The sequence below is a fragment of the Coregonus clupeaformis genome, chromosome 17, assembly GCF_020615455.1.
Source record: "Coregonus clupeaformis isolate EN_2021a chromosome 17, ASM2061545v1, whole genome shotgun sequence".
NCBI classification, from domain to species: Eukaryota; Metazoa; Chordata; class Actinopteri; order Salmoniformes; family Salmonidae; genus Coregonus; species Coregonus clupeaformis.
This window is the reverse complement of record NC_059208.1, coordinates 60,439,148-60,464,783: the sequence shown is the minus strand read 5'-3', so window position 1 is coordinate 60,464,783 and position 25,636 is coordinate 60,439,148. Positions and strand designations below refer to the sequence as shown.

The following is a 25,636-nucleotide window of genomic DNA, read 5'->3' as shown; positions in this document are numbered from 1 at the left end:
AGGGATTTTTTTACTAGGATTTAAATGTCAGGAATTGTGAAAAACTGAGTTTAAATGAATTTGGCTAAGGTGTATGTAAACTTTCGACTTCAACTGTATGTAGTACAGGCTTGTGGATTTGATTGAATAAAACGGACTCCCGAGTGGCGCAGTGGTCTAAGGCCACTGTGCCACTAGAGATCCTGGTTCGAATCCAGGCTCTGTCGTAGCCGGCCGCGACCTGGAGACCCATGGGGCGGCGCACAAGTCGTCCAGGGTAGGGGAGGGAATGGCCGGCAGGGATATAGCTCAGTTGGTAGAGCATGGCGTTTGCAACGCCAAGGTTGTGGGTTCGATTCCCACAGGGGGAAAAAAATAAAATAACAAATAAATAATGTATGCACTCACTAACTGTAAGTCGCTCTGGATAAGAGCGTATGCTAAATGACTAAAATGTAAAGTCTTATTAAAAATACACCATTCATACAACAAGCCATTTTGATGAATCAGTTGAACTCAAACCAAGGTTGAATATTTGGTTGTAAAGTGACGATGTTAATAATGCCGAAACAGTATTAATAAAGAACATTGTTTAAAAGCAACTTAAAGACACATTCAAAACATAAATAAATGACAAGTAACAGTCAGAAAACCCATAAATATTGTCTTTGAATGCATGGGAATGGTGTCTAGTGTAAGTAACTGTAAGGAATGGACATATTGTACTCTCTTGGGTTTCGTCACAAGTGGAACCATATTCCCTGGTCAAAAGTAACGTGCAGAGAATAAGTTGCAATTTTGGATACTAGAACTTGGAAGCAGCTAATTTAATTGAACATCAGTTCCAGTAGGATGAATGTTTTCGCCTCCTAAACAGCTTCATTCGTTTACAAAGTGCTTTTCAAATTTGACAGTTGGTCTAATATATAAATGGCATTTTAAATATGCTGCATCCCTTTTTTTTTCTGAATCACTACTCTACCTAAGCCTACCTATTCACAAAATAATTAGCAGTTTAATTGAAAACATTTATTTATGCTGATCAAAAAGCTAAAATAACACATTGATTGATTGAGCGATAGATGACGTCAAAAGATACATTCTGGAAATTTCATCTATCTGCCATTCCATTAGGAAATAAGACAATTCAGTGATTGCTTGACTTAAAAAGGGTATGTTAATGAAGAAAAAAATATTAGAGGAAAAAAAAAAAACGTAAAATAGAACACAAGCTTCAAACACCTTAGAAAGTCCTAATATTTGTCCACTAGGTTTTGTTTCTCAACTGCAGTGACCTTTTTTAACCTCTAGATGGCGGTCTACTACAAGCACAGCCTTTTGTATTGTATTTACAAAATCCAGCCGCAGTACACCCATTCGTTCTGAGGAGCACTGTTTGCAGTTTGCTAAAGCAGACTAAGCTCTATTCAATCCGCATCGCCTGAAGTTCAGCTTTGCAGCGTAATTGAAATTTAAAGGCAATGTTCATATTTAGCGGAGACTGAATTCACGGTAAACGTGCACATGTCTACTCAATCAGAAATTACCTTTAAATTTATTTAGCAGAATCTGTAACGCTTCAGTTTTACAGATTGAATAGAGCCCTAAAGCTCTATGGTTGAAAAAAATACTCCAAAATAAAGCTTTAATATCAAAGAAATGGGGACCAACGCCATTGTTTGCATAAATATGAAGGCCATTTTAGGCTAAGGCTTTCGGAGAAGACTTCACATATTTTAACTCAGTTGACTTCTTAAGTCAGTACTGTTTTGATGATCTCTCACTCTCTCTCTCTCTCTCTCTCTCTCTCTCTCTCTCTCTCTCTCTCTCTCTCTCTCTCTCTCTCTCTCTCTCTCTCTCTCTCTCTCTGTGTCTCTCTGTGTCTCTCTGTCTTTATCTCTCAAGTTCTTGCAGTCCTTGCTTTGTTCCTCCATCTTAATCCCAATCCACAAAAGTTCAGTCCACACTAAGCAGTCTTTCTCCGTTTGGCTGCGTCTCCATTTTACCTGGAAAACAGTAGGAAGCAGTTACACTGAGAAGGCAGGAATAGAGGGCCTTCTGGGAAGGCTGTGAGCAATGTACAGTATGATAAACAAGGAGCATTCTGTGGGCTAATTGGATTGGTTACTTTATCGTGGGTGTAACTACATTAGCGTTGGTTGACCCATGTGTTAGTAGTGAATATTACTGGAAACAGAATTAGACAAAGGTTCTATTGAGGGTGGAATGTAATTTTCTTTCATTAGCTAGGTGAGCACAAGCTGCAGAAAATGGGGGGAGGGCATTTCTGCTGCTGCTGTGCAATGCTATGCAGTTGTAGGGCAAAATCTGTGTGGGTGTCAATGCTACTTTGCTAAGCATGCTTCATCATCATGGTAATGCTAGCATCTGCATTCTGCCATGTCATGATGGGACAAGACACGATTGTGGTCGATGTTGTCCACGGAATCAAGCGCATTGTGCTAGTCTGTAAAGAACTGATTCTTCAGTGAAAGAATTCAGTGAAACATCAAATCCATGCTAGATCAATTACATGCACTATCAACATAAAACAAATAAACGACTGATATTGACTTAAAATGTGCACATTTGTAAGTATATGTAATAATATGTAGCAACGGTCCTATTCTAAGTGTTGTGTTGGTGTTCTTACTTTCTGTATTATGGTCCTCTGTCAGTGCTCTCTGGCCCGCTTGTTGCACTCTCTCTGTCTCCTCGTTAGCTTCTGTTCCCCTTGGAGATGGAGTGCTCCTCTCACTCTGAGAACCCCTCATCACTATAGAAAAACCAGTCTTCCCCAAGGTGGTAGCGTGAGCTGGTTTCTTAGCCACAGGTGGTGGAACTCTCCTCGGAATCCCAGTTCTTCCAGCGTTGCCGTTAGCGACTGTGGAAGCCTCCGATCGGTCGGAAACCTTCATGAGTACGGAGGCTAGGCTCTGCTGAAGGCTCGCCTGCATCTCGGGGGAGGAAGAAGCGACAGGCGTTTCTATAACGACCTTCTTTGAGCTCCTGGAGAAGATGAAGCTAGCGGTGGAGGCGGGGGACTTTAGCATGTCGCCCCCTTCTGGTGACATTGGGGATAACATCCCAGATTCACCACCACTGCTACTGGGGAATGAGGTGGAGGATGGCATTCTAAAGCGCGTTAGAAGACCATCTCTGGAAGACATGGCCGCTGTCTTCATGCGGATAGCTTCCTGCAAGCGCATCGAGGGGGCAATGATCGACGGTGGTGATGACTTCAATGACAGAGGTGTGGATTTTATAGACTGGGATTTCCGGACTGGTTTTTGGGGTGTGGTGTTCTGGGATCCTGGGGTTTGGGTTGGGATTGGACTCTGGTCGTGAGCAGGTGGATTCCCATTGTTGCAATTATTGTCGTTGTCGGAAGGCGTTTTCACCTGGTCTTCACTGACGTTGACCGATCTGAGACGTACCATCTGAAGCAGAGACGGGGTGACCAGTGGAATGTTGGCGTCTTCTTTGGGAATGGGCCTAGACAGAAGCTCTTTGCTCCTGGTCTCTCTGTTGGCCAAGCTGGGCTGTCTCCTGACGGTCACAGGGGGTTGGTTCTCAATCGTGGGGTGGAGAGGGGGTGGGAGTGGGACATTGTCTGGGGGTGGAAGGAAGATCCTCACAGGAGGCTCAGAGGGCATCTGATCTTCAAATTGTACAGGGGAAGGGAGGGGGACACTGATAAGGGGTACAGGGGGGATACTTGAGGGGGGCACCAAGGCTATTTTCATTGGTGATGGGGGAAGAGCCTCCTGGGGTTGGGAAGGGACATCCTCTGGTAGAGCCAGGACTTCCTGTGACTGATGAGAAGTTTCTGTTGGTTGAGGTGTGGCTTCTTGCATTGTGATTGGCTGCTGGGCAGATTGCTTGACCTCTGCCCCAATCTTATTGGGCTGAACTGCAGAAACGATAGTTGACTCATCTGCGGGAATTGCTTGGAGCTCAGCTGATTCAGATACCTCAGAGCTGGTTTCATCAGCATTGGAGTCCAGAATCACCTTTTCAGGTCTATCCTCCTTCATCTCCATTTGAGCCGGAATGAGTGACAGATCTACAGTTGCCCCAGCCACAGTTGCTCCATTCACAGTTTCCTTAACCTCCTCCACATCCAGAGCCACAATGGACGCCTCCTGGACGTAAGCGACTGTGTTACAGCTCTCCACCACATCTGGCAAGCTCTCCGTCACGAAGGGAGGAGGTGGAGGTGGAAAGTCCATCTCATCTGACTCATCAAAGACTGAATCTGCTGGTTCCTCTGGTGGAGGTGGAGGGGGCCAGCAGGACTCTACTATGGGAATCTCTTCCTCACCCTCCTCCTCTATCTCAGGTGGGGGAGTGGACACTAAGGATGGAGGTGTCTTAGAAGGGGGTGGAGGAGGGTGGTGGGCAGGGGGAGGGGAGGCTGGAGGAGAGACCCTGTCCACTTTGGTAGGCTCCATGGCAAGGGTCTGTGTAGATGCCTCTGGTTTGGTGGGACTTTCCTCTGTAGTGTTTTCAGTAGCACTCTGACCTTCAACCTTAGCTACTACCTCAACTTCCTTAGCAGCTATCTCAACTTCCTTAGCTACTACCTCAACCTCAACATCCTTAGCTACCACCTCTACCTCCGCCTGTAGGGAACACTTCTCACTCTCGCTGGGTGATTCTACCTTCTCCTCTACTGTGACCTCATCAAATGGCGACTTTTGTTGGATGTTTGCTGTTACTTGAACTTTAGGATCTTTTCTAGGAGGAATTTTCTCCATGACAGGAGGGGGTTCCTTCTTTGGAATGGTCGCTAAACTAACTTGTGTCTCTAGCCTCTCTTTTTGATCCTTGACCTGTGCAACACTACTACTACTCTGGTTCTGGTTCTGCTCCTGGTCCTGGTTCTGGACCTCTACACATGCTTCTACCCTCTCTGCGATCATCGCCGGACTTCCTTGTTCTTTCGTTTGACTTTCTGTGCTCTCAAATCCCTGACTAACACACTCGGATACCTCAGGCACCTGCTCCAGCATAGGCTCAGTTTCTTCTTGCGAAGCAATGTATTTGCTTTCTGATTTTATCAAAGTGACTTCCTCTACGGTAGCCTTCTTTTCATTCGAGCATTGAGACGCCTTGCTAGCTTCAGTTTGAGGATCCTGCTTTTGCTCAATGATGGCAGCTTCGTCTTTCAATTCCTGTTGCTTCTGGAGCTGTGCTAGCTTGTTGACATTGGGGCAAGGCCCGCACAGCAGTATGAAGGTGTGTCTGTTGTGGGCCCAGGTCTCCGGGGGTGGCGGGGAAGGGGCTTTGATGTTGGGGGGTGGCGGAATGTTAAGCAGCTCTCTGATCGCCATGGATGCAGAGGAACGGGTCAGGGTTACCGGGGTCGCCGTTGCTGGCTTTTCTGTTGTCATTACAGCTGGGGGTGGGGAGGCCTGCTGGGGCGGGCTAGGGCTGTTTTTCGAAGCCTCTTGATTGACGTGTTCTGAGGTGGCTGAAGACAGGGAGGTGAGGGAAGAGGAGACAGAGGCTGCCGAGGAGGAAGCTCTTGAACCAGATCGTTCCGGTTTGACCGGCATCATCTTCTGTTTACCTGGGGAGGCGGAAGGGCAGATCCCCTTGGGGGAGAGCGTCGGAGTACCACTCTGGGTTGAGTACCCACTGGAGGGGGACATGGTCCTTTCAAATGTACCTCCCTCTGAGGGAGCCTTCTGTGGGGAAGAGCTGCTGGACCCTGGCCTTTCTGGTTTTCCACTACCCCCAGGGGAGGCCTGTGTGGGTCTCAGGGGGCTAGAGGCTGTGGAAGACCTTGTATCATCTAAAGAGCTAAACCCAGATGAGTTGGATACAGGGACAGAGCTCTTTGTGATTTCTTTGTAGAGCTCTTTAGAGATCTCGATCGTAACCAAGCTTGTGTCCTCAACAGCCTCCACCTCCCCACCCACAGAGTCACGGAGGTCTTTAATCTCCACCAGTTCCCTGGGTCGCCTCTTCATCATCTTCTCATGGTGCAGTGAGTTGGTTCTCCTGGGGGGAGCCGGGGGCAGCTTGGTCTTCATGACCGACAGACAGCGAGAGAATCTGTGAGAGTCTCCTCCAACATCGCTCATCTCCCCAGCACTGATAGACCCAGATAGACCCGACTCAGATCCCCCCTGAGCAGTCACAGTACTAGTACCCCTACTGGTGCTGCTGACCCAGCTAGCCGAGCTTTGTAGGCTCACCAGGTCCTGGTCCCCAGCACCAGGCTGCTGCAGCTCTCTCTCCTGCCCAGTGTGGCTCACTGTCTGTGGGTTAGCAGGTCTGAAGCTCCCCTTCGTGAAGGAGATGGCGGAGGAGTTGGACTTGATCGTCTCGGAAGACTGCGAGTGGCTCCAGCCGGATCCCGAAGTCACTGAGTGTGTGGTCGCCGTAGAGCCATCGTCCCGGGAACTACTGTCACCATGGGAAAGGGCGTCGCCGCCGTCATAGCAACCATCGCCGCCCGACCTCCTCGACGACGCTGGGCTGGCTGACGACACTGACGCAAGGCTGCTCTTGCTGACGGTACGGACCGTTCCTTTACCGTTGTTTCCATGGGTATGGCTGGTGCTGCGGTCGATCTGTATGACGTCGACGGAGGCCGGCAGATAGGCGTTGGGGATGATCTTAGACAGGTAGGTGGCCTGGGGAGAGATGGACATCACCGGACCCTGGGAGGAGACAAACACAAGGATCAACATTAGGAGTCATACTATGTAGAGAAATGTGGAGCTGTCATACTATGTAGCTATCAGTATTTGGATCTTAGTCCAGTGGTTCAGATAACAAGCATGGTTTAACATCAGTGTCAGATGATCATGTGATGTGACAGCAACATCCCAGGGAAGGGTAAACATGCCATTTAGCAGACGCTTTTATCCAAAGCGACTTACAGTAGTGTGGGCATACATTTTCGTATAGATGACCCCAGCAGGAAGAAACATGGTGACAAACACCGTTCTGAACTGGACTCACCTGTGGCTCCTGGAGGAAGCTGGGGAATCCAACCGAGCAGGAGGAGGTCATGCCCGGCACGGCCAGAGATTTGGGCCTCTGGGTGGGGGAGAGACGAGAGTTCAGTCCCCTGTGGTGGCTGAAGCCCTGGTCGTCCCTGTACACAGACTTGAGGTGGTGTGTCAACAGCCGCTCCTCTCTGGATGCCTATTTAGATTAGTTCAGTTGTAATTATAGTAATTATAGTGGTTTCTTGCTGACATAAACAAGAACTACCTAAAGAATCCTTCTTAGAAACAAACAGAAGTCGTGAGATACTTACAACGTAACTACAATTTTGTCATGCAAGTAGCACTCTGTAAGTAAAAGCATGACACTATAACAAAAAGCACAAAATAAATGTACTTGTTCAGGTTGGGGTTGTAAAGCTAAAACAAGCGCGTATGAAAGCCTCACCGCCAGTTCTGAGATGTGTACCCTAGCTCCATCGTGGTTGGCTAGAAGGGTCTCTCCATCGATGGTGGGGATGGCGACCACACCTGGTTGGCCGTCACTACCCTGTCCTCCAGAGCCGTTAGAGAGCTGGGAAGGCACTTGGTACGCAGACCCACTGTGCAGGGCTAGAAGGGGAACGGAGGCGGAAAACATCTTATCACCACTACTATCACCTCATTTGAATTTGACAAAAGAAAGTACCGTTGATTTGACTTCTTAAATGACAACGTGGCTAAGGGTATTCATTCAGCATAGCTCCCACTTTACTTAGTGAACCACTAAAACCCACAAAACCCTGGACCTTTGTTGGTCGCGGTGACTTCGTAAAGTGAAGCTCAGTGCAAAGCTAGCTGCCATCCGTGACTACATACGTACCCAGCTCTCTCTGGACCTGCTGGGGTATGCCCATGACTGTAGTCCTCCTGGTCCTGTTCTTCCCTTTCTCTAGTCTCTTCACTGGGTTCAGAGGCTTGAACGTGGAGCCTGGGAGGAGAGGTTTAGAGGAGGGAGAAGGATGAGACAAAGGGATGCATGAGTAAAGATGTGTTGCACTTTTAAAGTTCGATTTGATTTGAAGGGATGCAAGGAAAGAGGAAGGGAATATGAAAGGAGAGATGACGAGGGAGGAGAGTTAGCGTCTGTCATTATATATAGTATTGAGAATGACAAATGATTTGGATGACGGTAATTGGCCAACCAAATGACTACGGCCTCCGTAATAACCGTTCAAATAGCAAAAAAACAACTGAAAGAAGACCCATTTTTTCCGCTCCTCCGCTCCTGACCCTGTGCTGCCGCTCCTCCGCTCCTGACCCTGTGCTGCCGCTCCTCCGCTCCTGACCCTGTGCTGCCGCTCCTGACCCTGTGCTGCCGCTCCTCCGCTCCTGACCCTGTGCTGCCGCTCCTCCGCTCCTGACCCTGTGCTGCCGCTCCTCCGCTCCTGACCCTGTGCTGCCGCTCCTCCGCTCCTGACCCTGTGCTGCCGCTCCTCCGCTCCTGACCCTGTGCTGCCGCTCCTCCGCTCCTGACCCTGTGCTGCCGCTCCTCCGCTCCTGACCCTGTGCTGCCGCTCCTCCGCTCCTGACCCTGTGCTGCCGCTCCTCCGCTCCTGACCCTGTGCTGCCGCTCTCCGCTCCTGACCCTGTGCTGCCGCTCCTCCGCTCCTGACCCTGTGCTGCCGCTCCTGACCCTGTGCTGCCTCTCCTCCGCTCCTGACCCTGTGCTGCCGCTCCTCCGCTCCTGACCCTGTGCTGCCGCTCCTCCGCTCCTGACCCTGTGCTGCCGCTCCTCCGCTCCTGACCCTGTGCTGCCGCTCCTCCGCTCCTGACCCTGTGCTGCCGCTCCTCCGCTCCTGACCCTGTGCTGCCGCTCTCCGCTCCTGACCCTGTGCTGCCGCTCCTCCGCTCCTGACCCTGTGCTGCCGCTCCTGACCCTGTGCTGCCGCTCCTCCGCTCCTGACCCTGTGCTGCCGCTCCTCCGCTCCTGACCCTGTGCTGCCTCTCCTCCGCTCCTGACCCTGTGCTGCCGCTCCTCCGCTCCTGACCCTGTGCTGCCGCTCCTCCGCTCCTGACCCTGTGCTGCCTCTCCTCCGCTCCTGACCCTGTGCTGCCGCTCCTGACCCTGTGCTGCCGCTCCTCCGCTCCTGACCCTGTGCTGCCGCTCCTCCGCTCCTGACCCTGTGCTGCCGCTCCTCCGCTCCTGACCCTGTGCTGCCGCTCCTGACCCTGTGCTGCCGCTCCTCCGCTCCTGACCCTGTGCTGCCGCTCCTCCGCTCCTGACCCTGTGCTGCCGCTCCTCCGCTCCTGACCCTGTGCTGCCGCTCCCTCCTGACCTCGCTCCTGACCCTGTGCTGCCGCTCCTCCGCTCCTGACCCTGTGCTGCCGCTCCTCCGCTCCTGACCCTGTGCTGCCGCTCCTCCGCTCCTGACCCTGTGCTGCCGCTCCTCCGCTCCTGACCCTGTGCTGCCGCTCCTCCGCTCCTGACCCTGTGCTGCCGCTCTCCGCTCCTGACCCTGTGCTGCCGCTCCTCCGCTCCTGACCCTGTGCTGCCGCTCCTGACCCTGTGCTGCCGCTCCTCCGCTCCTGACCCTGTGCTGCCGCTCCTCCGCTCCTGACCCTGTGCTGCCTCTCCTCCGCTCCTGACCCTGTGCTGCCGCTCCTCCGCTCCTGACCCTGTGCTGCCGCTCCTCCGCTCCTGACCCTGTGCTGCCGCTCCTCCGCTCCTGACCCTGTGCTGCCGCTCCTCCGCTCCTGACCCTGTGCTGCCGCTCCTCCGCTCCTGACCCTGTGCTGCCGCTCTCCGCTCCTGACCCTGTGCTGCCGCTCCTCCGCTCCTGACCCTGTGCTGCCGCTCCTGACCCTGTGCTGCCGCTCCTCCGCTCCTGACCCTGTGCTGCCGCTCCTCCGCTCCTGACCCTGTGCTGCCTCTCCTCCGCTCCTGACCCTGTGCTGCCGCTCCTCCGCTCCTGACCCTGTGCTGCCGCTCCTCCGCTCCTGACCCTGTGCTGCCGCTCCTCCGCTCCTGACCCTGTGCTGCCGCTCCTGACCCTGTGCTGCCGCTCCTCCCCTCCTGACCCTGTGCTGCCGCTCCTCCGCTCCTGACCCTGTGCTGCCTCTCCTCCGCTCCTGACCCTGTGCTGCCGCTCCTCCCCTCCTGACCCTGTACTGCCGCTCCTCCCCTCCTGACCCTGTACTGCCGCTCCTCCGCTCCTGACCCTGTGCTGCCGCTCCTGACCCTGTGCTGCCACTCCTCCGCTCCTGACCCTGTGCTGCCGCTCCTCCCCTCCTGACCCTGTACTGCCGCTCCTCCGCTCCTGACCCTGTACTGCCGCTCCTCCGCTCCTGACCCTGTACTGCCGCTCCTCCGCTCCTGACCCTGTACTGCCGCTCCTGACCCTGTGCTGCCGCTCCTCCCCTCCTGACCCTGTGCTGCCGCTCCTCCGCTCCTGACCCTGTGCAGCCGCTCCTCCGCTCCTGACCCTGTGCTGCCGCTCCTCCGCTCCTGACCCTGTACTGCCGCTCCTCCGCTCCTGACCCTGTGCTGCCGCTCCTCCGCTCCTGACCCTGTGCTGCCGCTCCTCCGCTCCTGACCCTGTGCTGCCGCTCCTCCGCTCCTGACCCTGTGCTGCCGCTCCTCCGCTCCTGACCCTGTGCTGCCGCTCCTCCGCTCCTGACCCTGTACTGCCGCTCCTCCGCTCCTGACCCTGTGCTGCCGCTCCTCCGCTCCTGACCCTGTGTTGCCGCTCCTCCGCTCCTGACCCTGTGCTGCCGCTCCTCCGCTCCTGACCCTGTGTTGCCGCTCCTCCGCTCCTGACCCTGTGCTGCTGCTCCTCCGCTCCTGACCCTGTGCTGCCGCTCCTCCGCTCCTGACCCTGTGCTGCCGCTCCTCCGCTCCTGACCCTGTGCTGCCGCTCCTCCGCTCCTGACCCTGTGTTGCCGCTCCTCCGCTCCTGACCCTGTGTTGCCGCTCCTCCGCTCCTGACCCTGTGTTGCCGCTCCTCCGCTCCTGACCCTGTGCTGCCGCTCCTCCGCTCCTGACCCTGTGCTGCCGCTCCTCCGCTCCTGACCCTGTGCTGCCGCTCCTCCGCTCCTGACCCTGTTTATGCTGCTGCTGCACCTTGCTTGCACCTTGAACTGTGTGTTCATTTGCTACAACACCCTGCTTGTTTCAGCAAGGAGCAACAAAGTTTCATCACGTTATTAAGAGTCAATGTTACCACAGAAACGGACTCAACCGCACAAATGCCTGACCGTCCCGCCTTCAGTCAGCTGTAATTTTTTTAATTAATTTTTTATTTTAAAAATACGGTTATTTTATTTTCATGACTGGGTACTCAGAGGGTCTGGTTGTAAATTGCAATGAGGTTCAATGAGAGGGAATCAGTGAGTATTATGGGATTCAGAGCAGAGAATGGCATGCTTTGCACCCCAGCTGGGCCACACCAGGCAGCAGCAGAGCACTATTTGGATGGTAGAGACATTCCAAGTCAGTAACAAACTACAGCTGTGTGTGTGTTTTGCCTCTTCTTTGTGTGTAACAAGATCCTCTGGTTTTGATTACACGTCTAAACATAATCTAACCACAGTAGAGACAGTAGAGACCCAGTAAAGACAGAAGAGACCCATTAGACCCAGTAGAGACCCAGTAGAGACAGAAGAGACCCAGTAGAGACGCAGTAGAGACAGAAGAGACCCAGTAGAGACAGATGAGACCCAGTAGAGACAGAAGAGACGCAGTAGAGACAGAAGAGACCCAGTAGAGACCCAGTAGAGAAAGAAGAGACGCAGTGGAGACAGAAGAGACCCAGTAGAGACGCAGTAGAGACAGAAGAGACCCAGTACAGACCCAGTAGAGACAGAAGAGACCCAGTAGAGACCCAGTAGAGACCCAGTAGAGACAGAAGAGACCCAGTAGAGACAGAAGAGACCCAGTAGAGACGCAGTAGAGACAGATGAGACCCAGTAGAGACCCAGTAGAGACAGAAGAGACCCAGTAGAGACAGAAGAGACCCAGTAGAGACAGAAGAGACCCAGTAGAGACGCAGTAGAGACAGATGAGACCCAGCAGAGACCCAGTAGAGACAGAAGTGACCCAGCAGAGACCCAGTAGAGACAGAAGAGACCCAGTAGAGACAGAAGAGACCCAGTAGAGACCCAGTAGAGACCCAGTAGAGACAGAAGAGACCCAGTAGAGACAGAAGAGACCCAGTAGAGACAGAAGAGACCCAGTAGAGACAGAAGAGACCCAGTAGAGACCCAGTAGAGACCCAGTAGAGACAGAAGAGACCCAGTAGAGACAGTAAAGACCCAGTAGAGAGACAGTAGAGAGAGAGTAGAGACCCAGTAGAGACATAAGAGAGACAGAAGAGACCCAGTAGAGACAGAAGAGACCCAGTAGAGAGACAGTAAAGACCCAGTAGAGAGACAGTAGAGAGAGAGTAGAGACCCAGTAGAGACATAAGAGAGACAGAATAGACCCAGTAGAGACAGAAGAGACCCAGTAGAGAGACTTTTTTTAAAGACGGTTATTTTATTTTCATAACTGGAAACTCAGAGGGTCTGGTTGTAAATTGCAATGAGGTTCAATGAGAGGGATTCAGTGAATATTATGGCATGCTTTGCCCCCCAGCTGGGCCACACCAGGCAGCAGCAGAGCACTATTTGGATGGTAGAGACATTCCAAGTCAGTAACAAACTACAGCTGTGTGTGTGTTTTGCCTCTTCTTTGTGTGTAACAAGATCCTCTGGTTTTGATTACACGTCTAAACATAATCTAACCACAGTAGAGACAGTAGAGACCCAGTAGAGACAGAAGAGACCCAGTAGAGACAGAAGAGACCCAGTAGAGACAGAAGAGACCCAGTAGAGACAGAAGAGACCCAGTAGAGACCCAGTAGAGACAGAAGAGACCCAGTAGAGACAGAAGAGACCCAGTAGAGACAGAAGAGACCCAGTAGAGACAGAAGAGACCCAGTAGAGACAGAAGAGACCCAGTAGAGACCCAGTAGAGACAGAAGAGACCCAGTAGAGACAGAAGAGACCCAGTAGAGACAGAAGAGACCCAGTAGAGAGACAGTAGAGACAGTAGAGACTGCTGAGAACGAGGCCTGCAGGAGAAATAGATCCCTCAACCACCAAAAATAACATTTACAAACAAAGACTAAAATATAGGCCTACCCCAAGGCATGATCTATGATTAGCATACAATGAATGGGATATGATTATGAAGAACCCCCATCTTTCTATCCCTAACCTTTTCTCTCTGTCTCTCACCTTCTCTCTCTCTCCCCCCCATCTCTCTCTCCCTACCCCTTTCTCTCCATCTCTCTCCCCCATCTCTCTCTCCATCTCTCTCCCCCATCTCTCTCTCCATCTCTCTCCCCCATCTCTCTCCCGCTCTCTCCCCCATCTCTCTCTCCCCATCTCTCTCTCGTCTCTCTCCCCCATCTCTCTCTCTGTCTGTCTCCCCATCTCTCTCTCCCTACCCCTTTCTCTCCGTCTCTCTCCCCCATCTCTCTCTCAGTCTCTCTCCCCCATCTTTCTCTCCCTACCCCTCTCTGTCTCTATCCCCCATCTCTCTCCATATCCCTTTCTCTCCCCATCTCTCTCAGTCTCTCTCCCATCTCTCTCTCCCCCATCTCTCTCAGTCTCTCTCCCCATCGCTCTCTCCCCATCTCTCTCTCCGTCTCTCTCCCCCATCTCTCTCTCCGTCTCTCTCCCTTATCTCTCTCTCCCCCATCTCTCTCTCCGTCTCCCTCCCCCATCTCTCTCTCCCCCATCTCTCTCTCTCTGTCTCTGTCTCTCTCCCCCATCTTTCTCTCCCTACCCCTTTCTTTGGTTGAATGCATTCAGTTGTGCAACTGACTAGGAATCCTTTCCCTTCCTTCTCTGTGTCTCTTTAACCAGTCATCATGGCTGGTTAAAGTACCAAAAATAAATAACTAAAAATACATGTGTTTCATAATTTTCCTTCAATTCGCAAGAGGCTCAATCTATCTCTCCGGAGAAAGCATCTGAGTGAGCGAAACAGCGCCCCTCTGTCTCTCTACGTGTAGGCCATCTATCTGATGCTGTCTGGTCCAAACGAGTATGACATTGTTGCCTCCCGTAGCATTTAATGGAACGCAAGGGAAGCCAGCGAGCATTTGGCCTCCCTTGATAAAAAAGTATTACAAATTAGTGTTGAGCTAAACTGAGTGAGCTCAACTGTGAATGGTCCTGGCGCACCAATAAAAAGTGTCAAAGGAAGTCAGTTTGGATTTGGCTTCACTCCTATCACATCACATTCAGAGCATACGTCATTGACAGAAACAACTTGAATTGTTGCATCTCGTTGTGTTGTTGTCCTCCGGTGGCTAGCCAGCTAGCTAAAATCAGATGGCGTAGTAGTGCAGTCCTGTTTTTGTCGTGTGTCTGTAAATAGCCTGTAAATACCATGTTTTTTGTATTTTTCGTACATATTTTCCTGTCAGACTTTTCATCCTTCTACAAAATATACTTTCCTGCAACCCGCCTCACTCAATGTGGAACGGATTCTATTATTGACTTACCTTTTATCTAGAATCTCCAGTTGAAACTAGCTAGCCAGCTAACTAGCTACTTGCTATTAGCCACAGTTAGCGGTATTTCACCCAGAACATTGGATTTTTCTGCCGGAATAATTTAATCACTGGACATTAATCACCGGATCGCAACTAGCTAGCCGCAACCGAATGGATGTTGCTGTTTGGCTAATCACCACTGCCCCCGATGCAAGCACCAGTTAGCCTCGAGCTAGCCTAGAGCCAGGCTCATATCCCGGCTATCTACCTCTAGGTCTACCGGATGGGAGTAGCCAGCTAACTAGCTTCTTGCTATCAGCTACCGTTAGCGGTTTTTCACCATTGTCCGTGGCCTGCACCACCTACCAGCCAGCTCTAGTCTGGACTATTATTCGGCCAGTCTGCACAGCGCGTTATCGCCGGAATCACTGAATCACTGGACCTTTAACTCCGGATTCATCGCTACCAGCTAGCTGCAACAAAATGGACGTTGTGGTCTGGCTAATCATCCTTAGCTAGGCCCATCTCCCGGCTATCTACCTCTCTGTCAACCGGACGGGACCACCTAGTGTTGACACGGAGCCCCGCCAATCCTACACGACTGGTCTGCCGACGAAATCGTCTGATGTGGTTACAACAGGCTTCCCGTTACGACGTCGACCACGAATATTCCATCTGCTAGCCCCGGCCCGCTAGCACACGCTAGCCGTGGCCTCTTGCTCGCTAGTGCTTTAGCAGCCCCCGAACTACCTCCGAACTATCCTATTGCTGTTCACTGGACCTTATGATAACTCAGCTATACAGCTGATGTCTGCTGGACTGTTCCTTTTTACGGTACCGCATCCTGTTTATGTTTAGCCTCAGCCCAAACTGTGTCGTCATTACCAGCTGTTGTCTTAGCTCTCTCAAATTACACCTGTGATTGCTTTATGCCTCTCTCCCATGTCAATATGGTTAGCTTATTGTTGTTTCGGTTATTTCTAATTGTACTATTTCACTGTAGATCCCCCAGCCCAGCTAAACCTGCCTTAGATAGCTCCTTTGTCCCACCCCCCATACACGCGGAGACCGACTCAATTGGTGCCTCCAGTGATGCTATCTCTTTCATTGTTACCCAACGCTTAGGTTTACCTCCACTTTACTCATATCCTTCCATATCTTTGTCTGTACATAATGCCCTGAATCTTTTCTACAACGCCCGGAAATCTGCCCCCTTTATTCTATGTATATATAATATATAATGCCATTTAGCAGACGCTTTTATCCAAAGCGACTTACAGTCATGCGTGCATACATTTTTGTGTATTGGTGGTCCCGGGGATCGAACCCACTACCTTGGCGTTACAAGCGCCGTGCTCTACCAGCTGAGCTACAGTTAAAGCCTTTAGCCGTATCCTTATTCTAGTCCTCCTCTGTTCCTCCGGTGATGTAGAGACTAGCCCAGGCCCTGCAGCCCTCAGTATCACTCCTACTCCCCAGGCGCTATCATTTGCTGACTTCTGTAATCGCAAAAGCCTTGGTTTCTTGCATGTAAATATCAGAAGTCTACTTCCTAAGTTTGAGTTATTCACTGCGTTAGCACACTCCGCCAACCCTGATGTTCTAGCAGTGTCTGAATCCTGGCTTAGAAAGGCTACCAAAAATTCTGAAATTTCCATCCCCAACTATAACATTTTCCGTCTAGATAGAACTGCCAAAGGGGGTGGAGTTGCAATCTACTGTAGAGATAGCCTGCAGAGCTCTATCATACTATCCAGGTCTGTGCCCAAACAGTTTGAGCTTCTACTTCTAAAAATCCACCTTTCCAGAAATAAGTCTCTCACTGTTGCAGCTTGCTACAGACCCCCCTCAGCCCCCAGCTGTGGCCTGGACACCATATGTGAATTGATTGCCCCCCATCTATCCTCAGAGTTCGTACTGCTTGGTGACCTAAATTGGGATATGCTTAACACCCCGGCCATCCTACAATCCAAACTAGATGCCCTCAATCTCACACAAATTATCAATTAAACTACCAGGTACAACCCTAAATCCGTAAACATGGGTACCCTCATAGATATCATCCTGACTAACTTACCCTCTAAATACACCTCTGCTGTCTTCAACCAGGATCTCAGCGATCACTGCCTTATTGCCTGCGTCCGTAACGGGTCCGCGGTCAAACGACCACCCCTCATCACTGTCAAACGCTCCCTAAAACACTTTAGCGAGCAGGCCTTCCTAATTGACCTGGCCCAGGTATCCTGGATGGATATAGATCTCATTCCGTCAGTAGAGGATGCCTGGTTGTTCTTTAAAAGTAATTTCCTCTCAAACTTAAATAAACATGCCCCATTCAAAAAATACAGAACTAAGAACAGATATAGCCCCTGGTTCTCCTCAGACTTGACTGCCCTTGACCAGCACAAAAACATCCTGTGGCGTACTGCATTAGCATCAAATAGCCCCCGCGATATGCAACTTTTCAGGGAAGTTAGGAACCAATATACACAAGCAGTCAGGAAAGCAAAGGCTAACTTTTTCAAACAGAAATGTGCATCCTGTAGCACTAACTCCAAAAAGTTTTGGGACACTGTAAAGTCCATGGAGAATAAGAGCACTTCCTCCCTGCTGCCCACTGCACTGAGGCTAGGAAACACTATCACCAGCGATAAATCTACAATAATCGAGAATTTCAACAAGCATTTTGCTACGGCTGGCCACCCTCCGCTGCAACTTGCCCATGCCCCTCCGCTTCTCCTTCACACAAATTCAGACAGCTGATGTTCTGAAAGAGCTGCAAAATCTGGACCCCTACAAATCAGCTGGGCTAGACAATCTGGACCCTTTCTTTCTAAAACTAGCCGCCGAAATTGCCGCAACCCCTATTACTAGCCTGTTCAACCTCTCTTTCATAACGTCTGAGATCCCCAGAGATTGGAAAGCTGCCGCGGTCATCCCCCTCTTCAAAGGGGGTGACACTCTAGATCCAAACTGTTACAGACCTATATCCATCCTGCCCTGCCTTTCGAAAGTATTTGAAAGCCAAGTTAACAAACAGATCACCGACCATTTCGAATCCCACCATACCTTCTCCGCTATGCAATCCGGTTTCCGAGCTGGTCATGGGTGCACTTCAGCCACGCTCAAGGTCCTAAACGATATTATAACCGCGATCGATAATAGACAGTACTGTGCAGTCGTCTTCATCGACCTGGCCAAGGCTTTCGACTCTGTCAACCACCGCATTCTTATTGGCAGACTAAATAGCCTTGGTTTCTCAAATGACTGCCTCGCCTGGTTCACCAAGTACTTCTCAGATAGAGTTCAATGTGTCAAATCGGAGGGCCTGTTGTCTGGACCTATGGCAGTCTCTATGGGGGTGCCACAGGGTTCAATTCTTGGCCGACTCTTTTTTCCGTGTATATCAGTGATGTCGCTCTTGCTGCTGGTGACTCTCAGATCCACCTCTACGCAGACGACACCATTTTGTATACATCTGGCCCTTCATTGGACACTGTGTTAACAAACCTCCAAACGAGCTTCAATGCCATACAACACTCCTTCAGTAGCCTCCAACTGCTCTTAAACACTAGTAAAACTAAATGCATGCTCTTCAATCGAACGCTGCTGGCACCTGCCCACCCGACTAGAATCACCACTCTCGACGGGTCTGACCTAGAGTATGTGGACAACTACAAATACCTAGGTGTCTGGTTAGACTGTAAACTCTCCTTCCAGACTCACATTAAGAATCTCCAATCCAAAGTTAAATCTAGAATCAGCTTCCTATTTCGCTACAAAGCCTCCTTCACTCATGCTGCCAAACATGCCCTCGTAAAACGGACTATCCTACCGATCCTTGACTTCAGCGATGTCATTTACAAAATAGCCTCCAACACTCTACTCAGCAAATTGGATGTAGTCTATCACAGTGCCATCCGTTTTGTCTCCAAAGCCCCATACACTACCCACCACTGTGACCTGTACACTCTTGTTGGCTGGTCCTCACTACATGTTCGTCGTCAAACCCACTGGCTCCAGGCCATCTATAAATCACTGCTAGGCAAATCCCCGCCTTATCTTAGCTCATTGGTCACCATAGCAGCACCCACCCATAGTTTGCGCTCCAGCAGGTATATCTCACTGGTCATTCCCAAAGCCAACACCTCCTTTGGCCGCCATTCCTTCCAGTTCTCTGCTGCCAATGACTGGAACGAATTGCAAAAATCTCTGAAGCTGGAGACTCTTATCTCCCTCACTAACTTTAAGCATCAGTTGTCAGAGCACCTTACCGATCACTGCACCTGTACTCAGCCCATCTGAAATTAGCCCACCCAACTACCTCATCCCTATATTGTTATTTATTTTGCTCTTTTGCACCCCAGTATCTCTATTTGCACATAATCTCTTGCACATCTAGCATTCCAGTGTTAATACTAATTGTAATTATTTTGCACTATAGCCTATTTATTGCCTTACCTCCATAACTTGCTACATTTGCACACACTGTATATATATTTTCTGTTGTATTTTTTGACTTTATGTTTTTTTACCCCATATGTAACTCTGTGTTGTTGTTTTTATCGCACTGCTTTGCTTTATCTTGGCCAGGTCGCAGTTGTAAATGAGAACTTGTTCTCAACTGGCTTACCTGGTTAAATAAAGGTGGAATAAAAAAATAAATAAATAAAATGGTCCCTTTCCTAAATTAGCCATGGATGGAGATAGGGATTTGGACTTGTGGTTTTACTTAATTCTCCGTACTGGCCAATGATTATAACGGCAATGTTGATCCAACCATAAAATACATTGTGCCCCATGACTGAGAGGAAGGACGTTCAATATGTAGCTAGATGTAGAAGGCTAATGCTAACTAGCTAACGTTGCCCATGAAAGGAAGTTAGGCTAGCGAGCAAGCATTTTAGCCAGGTAGCCTAGGAAAACTAAAACTAAAAGCATGTACTGTATGACAGAGTGATGGACCGTTTCGTCAACATGAAAGAGAGGAGGATGGCACATGTTTTTGTACTTGCATGAACACACACACACGCACGCACGCACACACACACACACACACACACAAAAACAAACATGGACACAGAAATCAGAAGCATGGACAGCCACAGCATATTTAGCTTACGTTAATTGGACTAAATAGTTTTTGGTATCTTTTAGTTGTCACTGTATTAGACTAAGCAGAGGTGATTTGATGATGTTCAAATGTTGAAGTTGAAATGGTGCTGGAATAGTGGAGGCAACTCCTCTTTTCTTTGCGACTTGCGGTAACTCTCTGTAGTTCTAAATTAATAGTTGTTTAGTGGTCCGGAAAATGTCAGAAACATTAACTTGATTGACCATGCTGTAGGTCATGTAACTGTTTGTTACATGCAATATGCTTTATGGACTCCACCGGACAGAGGATGCTCTCTGGTTTTGTGATGAAACAAAGGTGTGGTTGAATTTATTCTGCCCACGGTGTCTTCTTATTGTCTCGGGCCTTTAGGCCTATATATCACAGTGGCACAAGGCATATGAACTAACATGTTACAGAGCAAACAACGCAATTATCACAACACATAGGTTGTAATATGTTTTTTTTTTTTTTGGCTTCCCCAGTGATTTTACCCACGCACCACTACTGCACCATGGAACCTTTTGGGGCAGCTTGTGTCTGTTGAGAAACTGGAGGCCTGTGGCATTGCCCTGCTCAGATTACAAGCTTCTCTCACAGAGTATGTCTCTATCAGGTGAAGAGACACAGAGACACAGAAAAGTTTTTCTCCCCTACCTTGGCGTGTGATCACGGGCCTCGTGGACATGGCTGACGATACAGCAGAGGTCGCTGCGGTAACAGAATTCCCAGCGGTGCTTCCGGACTCCTGAGATCCATCCCTGTGGTTGGCGTTGACGTCCTGCTCCGCCTGGATAATGGGATTGGACTGTAGACGGGGGAATACAGGAGTGGGTATTAGTGAAACAAGGTATTCCATCACTGTGTTCTTGCAGAAGCTGTTGTATGCTCCTGTCTCCTATTCCTTGATTAGCCACATAAGATTGTTTCAAATAAACCCCTACTTACGGCAACACTCTGGTCATCCTGAAAGTCCCCTCCATTGTCGAATTCTGATGGAGAAACAAAAAGGGTATTCAATCACAGATAAATCCCACACGATAGCGCCAACGACAACATTCAACCATCTCGAGTTTAACCCCAAGTGATGTGGTCTGAGTACTGTTTAGAGTGGGTAATGCTCACCCTCTTGTTGTAGGATCTTTAACCCCTCACGTGCCTCAGTGTGTAGGTCTTCCAGGTACTGAGGACGGCTGCCCTCGATGAACACATTCTCCTGGTAGTGTGAGGAGGCTGTGTAGTGAACTGTCAACCTCTTCTGCTCATCCTGACCCTTAGGACCAGCTAGAGAGAGAGAGAGAGAGAGAGGGAGAAGAGAGAGAGAGAGAGAGAGAGAGAGAGAGAGAGAGAGAGAGAGAGAGAGAGAGAGAGAGAGTTTAATAACAATGTATTCATCACCAAGAGATAGTGATTGTGTTATCCATCTCCTCAACAACCCCATATATCCCATAAATCAAACAGGAAGTTGTGACTGAGGGGTCAGTTACAAGTGCCCCCTGTGCCATAAAGATTCGGACCTCTTGGTAGACCTTGTTATATGCTCACACATAGAGGAACCCTACACAGTGATGTGACTGCTTACTGGTTAGTGACTGGCACCAGGACCTGTAAAACAGTACTTGGCAACACATTACATTGAAGGCATTAGAGCCCTAGAACATCCTGACTCTTAATCAGAGTAGACTGACTCCCCTATCTGGTCTTTAATTCCATCCAATACCAAATGACTTCCTCCTCTCTCTCTCTCCTCCCTCCTTCTCCTCTCTCTCTCTCTCTCTCTCTCTCTGTCTCTCTGTCTCTCTGTCTCTCCGTCTCTCTCTCTCTCTCTCTCTCTCTCTCTCTCTCTCCCTCTCTCTCTCTCCCCTCTCTCTCTCTCTCTCTCTCTCTCTCTCTCTCTCTCTCTCTCTCTCTCTCTCTCTCTCTCTCTCTCTCTCCGTCTCTCTCTCTCTCTCTCTCTCTCTCTCTCTCTCTCTCTCTCTCCTTCTCTCCTCTCCATATCTCTCTCGCTCTCCCTATCTGCCTCTCTCTCCCCCTCCCCCTCTCTCTCTCTCTCTCTCTCTCTCTCTCTCTCTCTCTCTCTCTCTCTCTCTCTCTCTCTCTCTCTCTCTCTCTCTCTCTCTCTGTCTCTCGCTCTCTCTGTCTCTAGTATTTGATGGAGGTTTGACAATGAGATGCCATCTGTTTCATCACCAGTCTCTCTTGGCATGTGTGTATAATTGGCCTCTCACAATCTGCCCGGCAGACGTCTTGCCTTCGCCACCCCAGAGAGCTAACCCCGGATTGGCCCCTCCCCGGCGTATCTCAACCCAGGTAGTCCATATGGGGGGAGGTAATCTGGATTGGCCTGGTACTGCATCCCAAATGGCACCCTATTCCCTAGATAGTGCACTAGAGCCCATATGGCCCTGGTCGAAAATAGTGCACTTCGAACGTAATAGGGTGCTATTTGGGGCGGCAGGTAGCTTAGTGGTTAAGAGCGTTGTGCCAGTAACTGAAAGGTTGCTGGTTCTAATCCCCGAGCCGACTAGGTGAAAAATCTGTCGATGTGCCCTTGAGCAAGGCACTTAACCCTAATTGCTCCTGTAAGTCACTCTGGATAAGAGCGTCTGCTAAATGACTAAAATGTAAATGTAAATATTTGGGATGCAGCCCTGGTCTGGTTCCAAGATAAACATGCTGCTGCGGTCATAAGTGGCCTGGGAATTCAACATGAGTTTGTTGACATGAGGTTAGAGTAGTGAAGAGAAAAAGGGGTTAGAGGAGACAGAGAGGTTAGAGTAGTGGGGAGACAGAGAGGTTAGAGTAGTGGGGAGACAGAGAGGTTAGAGGAGACAGAGAGGTTAGAGTAGTGGGGAGACAGAGAGGTTAGAGTAGTGGGGAGACAGAGAGGTTAGAGTAGTGGGGAGACAGAGAGGTTAGAGTAGTGGGGAGACAGAGAGGGTAGAGGAGATAGAGAGGTTAGAGGAGACAGAGAGGTTAGAGTAGTGGGGAGACAGAGAGGTTAGAGTAGTGGGGAGACAGAGAGGTTAGAGTAGTGGGGAGACAGAGAGGTTAGAGGAGACAGAGAGGTTAGAGTAGTGGGGAGACAGAGAGGTTAGAGTAGTGGGGAGACAGAGAGGGTAGAGGAGACAGAGAGGTTAGAGGAGACAGAGAGGTTAGAGTAGTGGGGAGACAGAGAGGTTAGAGGAGACAGAGAGGTTAGAGTAGTGGGGAGACAGAGAGGTTAGAGTAGTGGGGAGACAGAGGGGTTAGAGGAGACAGAGAGGTTAGAGTAGTGGGGAGACAGAGAGGTTAGAGTAGTGGGGAGACAGAGAGGGTAGAGGAGACAGAGAGGTTAGAGGAGACAGAGAGGTTAGAGTAGTGGGGAGACAGAGAGGTTAGAGGAGACAGAGAGGTTAGAGTAGTGGGGAGACAGAGAGGTTAGAGTAGTGGGGAGACAGAGGGGTTAGAGGAGACAGAGAGGTTAGAGTAGTGGGGAGACAGAGAGGTTAGAGTAGTGGGGAGACAGAGAGGTTAGAGTAGTGGGGAGACAGAGAGGTTAGAGTAGTGGGGAGACAGAGAGGTTAGAGTAGTGGGGAGACAGAGGGGTTAGAGTAGTGGGGAGACAGAGAGGTTAGAGTAGTGGGGAGACAGAGAGGTTAGAGGAGACAGAGAGGTTAGAGTAGTGGGGAGACAGAGAGGTTAGAGGAGTGGGGAGACAGAGAGGTTAGAGGAGACAGAGAGGTTAGAGTAGTGGGGAGACAGAGAGGTTAGAGTAGTGGGGAGATGGAGAGGTTAGAGGAGACAGAGAGGTTAGAGTAGTGGGGAGACAGAGAGGTTAGAGTAGTGGGAAGACAGAGAGGTTAGAGTAGTGGGGCGACAGAGAGGTTAGAGTAGACAGAGGGGTTAGAGTAGTGGGGAGACAGAGAGGTTAGAGTAGTGGTGAGACAGAGAGGTTAGAGTAGTGGGGAGACAGAGAGGTTAGAGGAGATAGAGAGGTTAGAGGAGACAGAGAGGTTAGAGGAGACAGAGAGGTTAGAGGAGACAGAGAGGTTAGAGTAGGGAGGAGACAGAGAGGTTAGAGTAGTGGGGAGACAGAGAGGTTAGAGGAGGCAGAGAGGTTAGAGTATTGGGGAGACAGAGAGGTTAGAGGAGACAGAGAGGTTAGAGTAGTGGGGAGACAGAGAGGTTAGAGGAGACAGAGAGGTTAGAGTAGTGGGGAGACAGAGAGGTTAGAGGAGTGGGGAGACAGAGAGGTTAGAGGAGACAGAGAGGTTAGAGTAGTGGGGAGACAGAGAGGTTAGAGTAGAGGGGAGACAGAGAGGTTAGAGTAGTGGGGAGACGGAGAGGTTAGAGGAGACAGAGAGGTTAGAGTAGTGGGGAGACAGAGAGGTTAGAGTAGTGGGAAGACAGAGAGGTTAGAGTAGTGGGGAGACAGAGAGGTTAGAGTAGTGGGGAGACAGAGAGGTTAGAGTAGACAGAGGGGTTAGAGTAGTGGGGAGACAGAGAGGTTAGAGTAGTGGGGAGACAGAGAGGTTAGAGTAGTGGGGAGACAGAGAGGTTAGAGTAGTGGGGAGACAGAGAGGTTAGAGGAGACAGAGAGGTTAGAGTAGTGGGGAGACAGAGAGGTTAGAGTAGTGGGGAGACAGAGAGGTTAGAGTAGTGGGGAGACAGAGAGGTTAGAGTAGTGGGGAGACAGAGAGGTTAGAGGAGACAGAGAGGTTAGAGTAGTGGGGAGACAGAGAGGTTAGAGTAGTGGGGAGACAGAGAGGTTAGAGTAGTGGGGAGACAGAGAGGTTAGAGTAGTGGGGAGACGGAGAGGTTAGAGGAGACAGAGAGGTTAGAGTAGTGGGGAGACAGAGAGGTTAGAGTAGTGGGGAGACAGAGAGGTTAGAGTAGACAGAGAGGTTAGAGTAGTGGGAAGACAGAGAGGTTAGAGGAGCGGAGAGGTTAGAGTAGTGGGGAGACAGAGAGGTTAGAGTAGTGGGGAGACAGAGAGGTTAGAGTAGTGGGGAGACAGAGAGGTTAGAGTAGTGGGGAGACAGAGAGGTTAGAGTAGTGGGCAGCCAGAGAGGTTAGAGGAGACAGAGAGGTTAGAGTAGTGGGGAGACAGAGAGGTTAGAGTAGTGGGGAGACAGAGAGGTTAGAGTAGTGGGGAGACAGAGAGGTTAGAGTAGTGGGGAGACAGAGAGGTTAGAGGAGACAGAGAGGTTAGAGGAGACAGAGAGGTTAGAGGAGGCAGAGAGGTTAGAGTAGTGGGGAGACAGAGAGGTTAGAGTAGTGGGGAGACAGAGAGGTTAGAGGAGACAGAGGGGTTAGAGGAGACAGAGAGGTTAGAGTAGTGGGGAGACAGAGAGGTTAGAGTAGTGGGGAGACAGAGAGGTTAGAGTAGTGGGGAGACAGAGAGGTTAGAGGAGACAGAGAGGTTAGAGTAGTGGGGAGACAGAGAGGTTAGAGGAGACAGAGAGGTTAGAGTAGTGGGGAGACAGAGAGGTTAGAGTAGTGGGGAGACAGAGAGGTTAGAGTAGTGGGGAGACAGAGAGGTTAGAGGAGACAGAGGGGTTAGAGGAGACAGAGAGGTTAGAGTAGTGGGGAGACAGAGAGGTTAGATTAGTGGGGAGACAGAGAGGTTAGAGGAGACAGAGAGGTTAGAGTAGTGGGGAGACAGAGAGGTTAGAGTAGTGGGGAGACAGAGAGGTTAGAGGAGACAGAGAGGTTAGAGTAGTGGGGAGACAGAGGGGTTAGAGTAGTGGGGAGACAGAGAGGTTAGAGTAGTGGGGAGACAGAGAGGTTAGAGGAGACAGAGAGGTTAGAGTAGTGAGGAGACAGAGAGGTTAGAGTAGTGGGGAGACAGAGAGGTTAGAGTAGTGGGGAGACAGAGAGGTTAGAGTAGTGGGGAGACAGAGAGGTTAGAGTAGTGGGGAGACAGAGAGGTTAGAGTAGTGGGGAGACAGAGAGGTTAGAGTAGTGGGGAGACAGAGAGGTTAGAGTAGTGGGGAGACAGAGAGGTTAGAGGAGACAGAGAGGTTAGAGTAGTGAGGAGACAGATTGTGTGCTGTAGCAGGCTTGACATT

General features: G+C 50.3%; 1 protein-coding gene across 2 annotated transcripts in view; it reads right to left on the bottom strand.

The window, feature by feature from the left end:
- Window positions 1-993: 993 nt before the first annotated feature.
- The window catches only part of LOC121586864 (uncharacterized protein KIAA1522 homolog), an 89,782-nt gene continuing 65,139 nt past the window's right edge, over window positions 994-25,636 (bottom strand). For both annotated transcript variants that reach the window (XM_041903875.2, XM_041903876.2), the window contains 8 exons: window positions 20,709-20,867; window positions 20,532-20,575; window positions 20,241-20,391; window positions 7,807-7,914; window positions 7,393-7,556; window positions 6,958-7,143; window positions 2,633-6,653; window positions 994-1,985 (listed from right to left, as the gene is read on the bottom strand). In XM_041903875.2, the coding sequence (XP_041759809.1) occupies window positions 1,936-1,985; window positions 2,633-6,653; window positions 6,958-7,143; window positions 7,393-7,556; window positions 7,807-7,914; window positions 20,241-20,391; window positions 20,532-20,575; window positions 20,709-20,867 (4,883 nt within the window). In that variant the 3' untranslated portion in view covers window positions 994-1,935. The remainder of the gene's footprint in view (window positions 1,986-2,632; window positions 6,654-6,957; window positions 7,144-7,392; window positions 7,557-7,806; window positions 7,915-20,240; window positions 20,392-20,531; window positions 20,576-20,708; window positions 20,868-25,636) is intronic.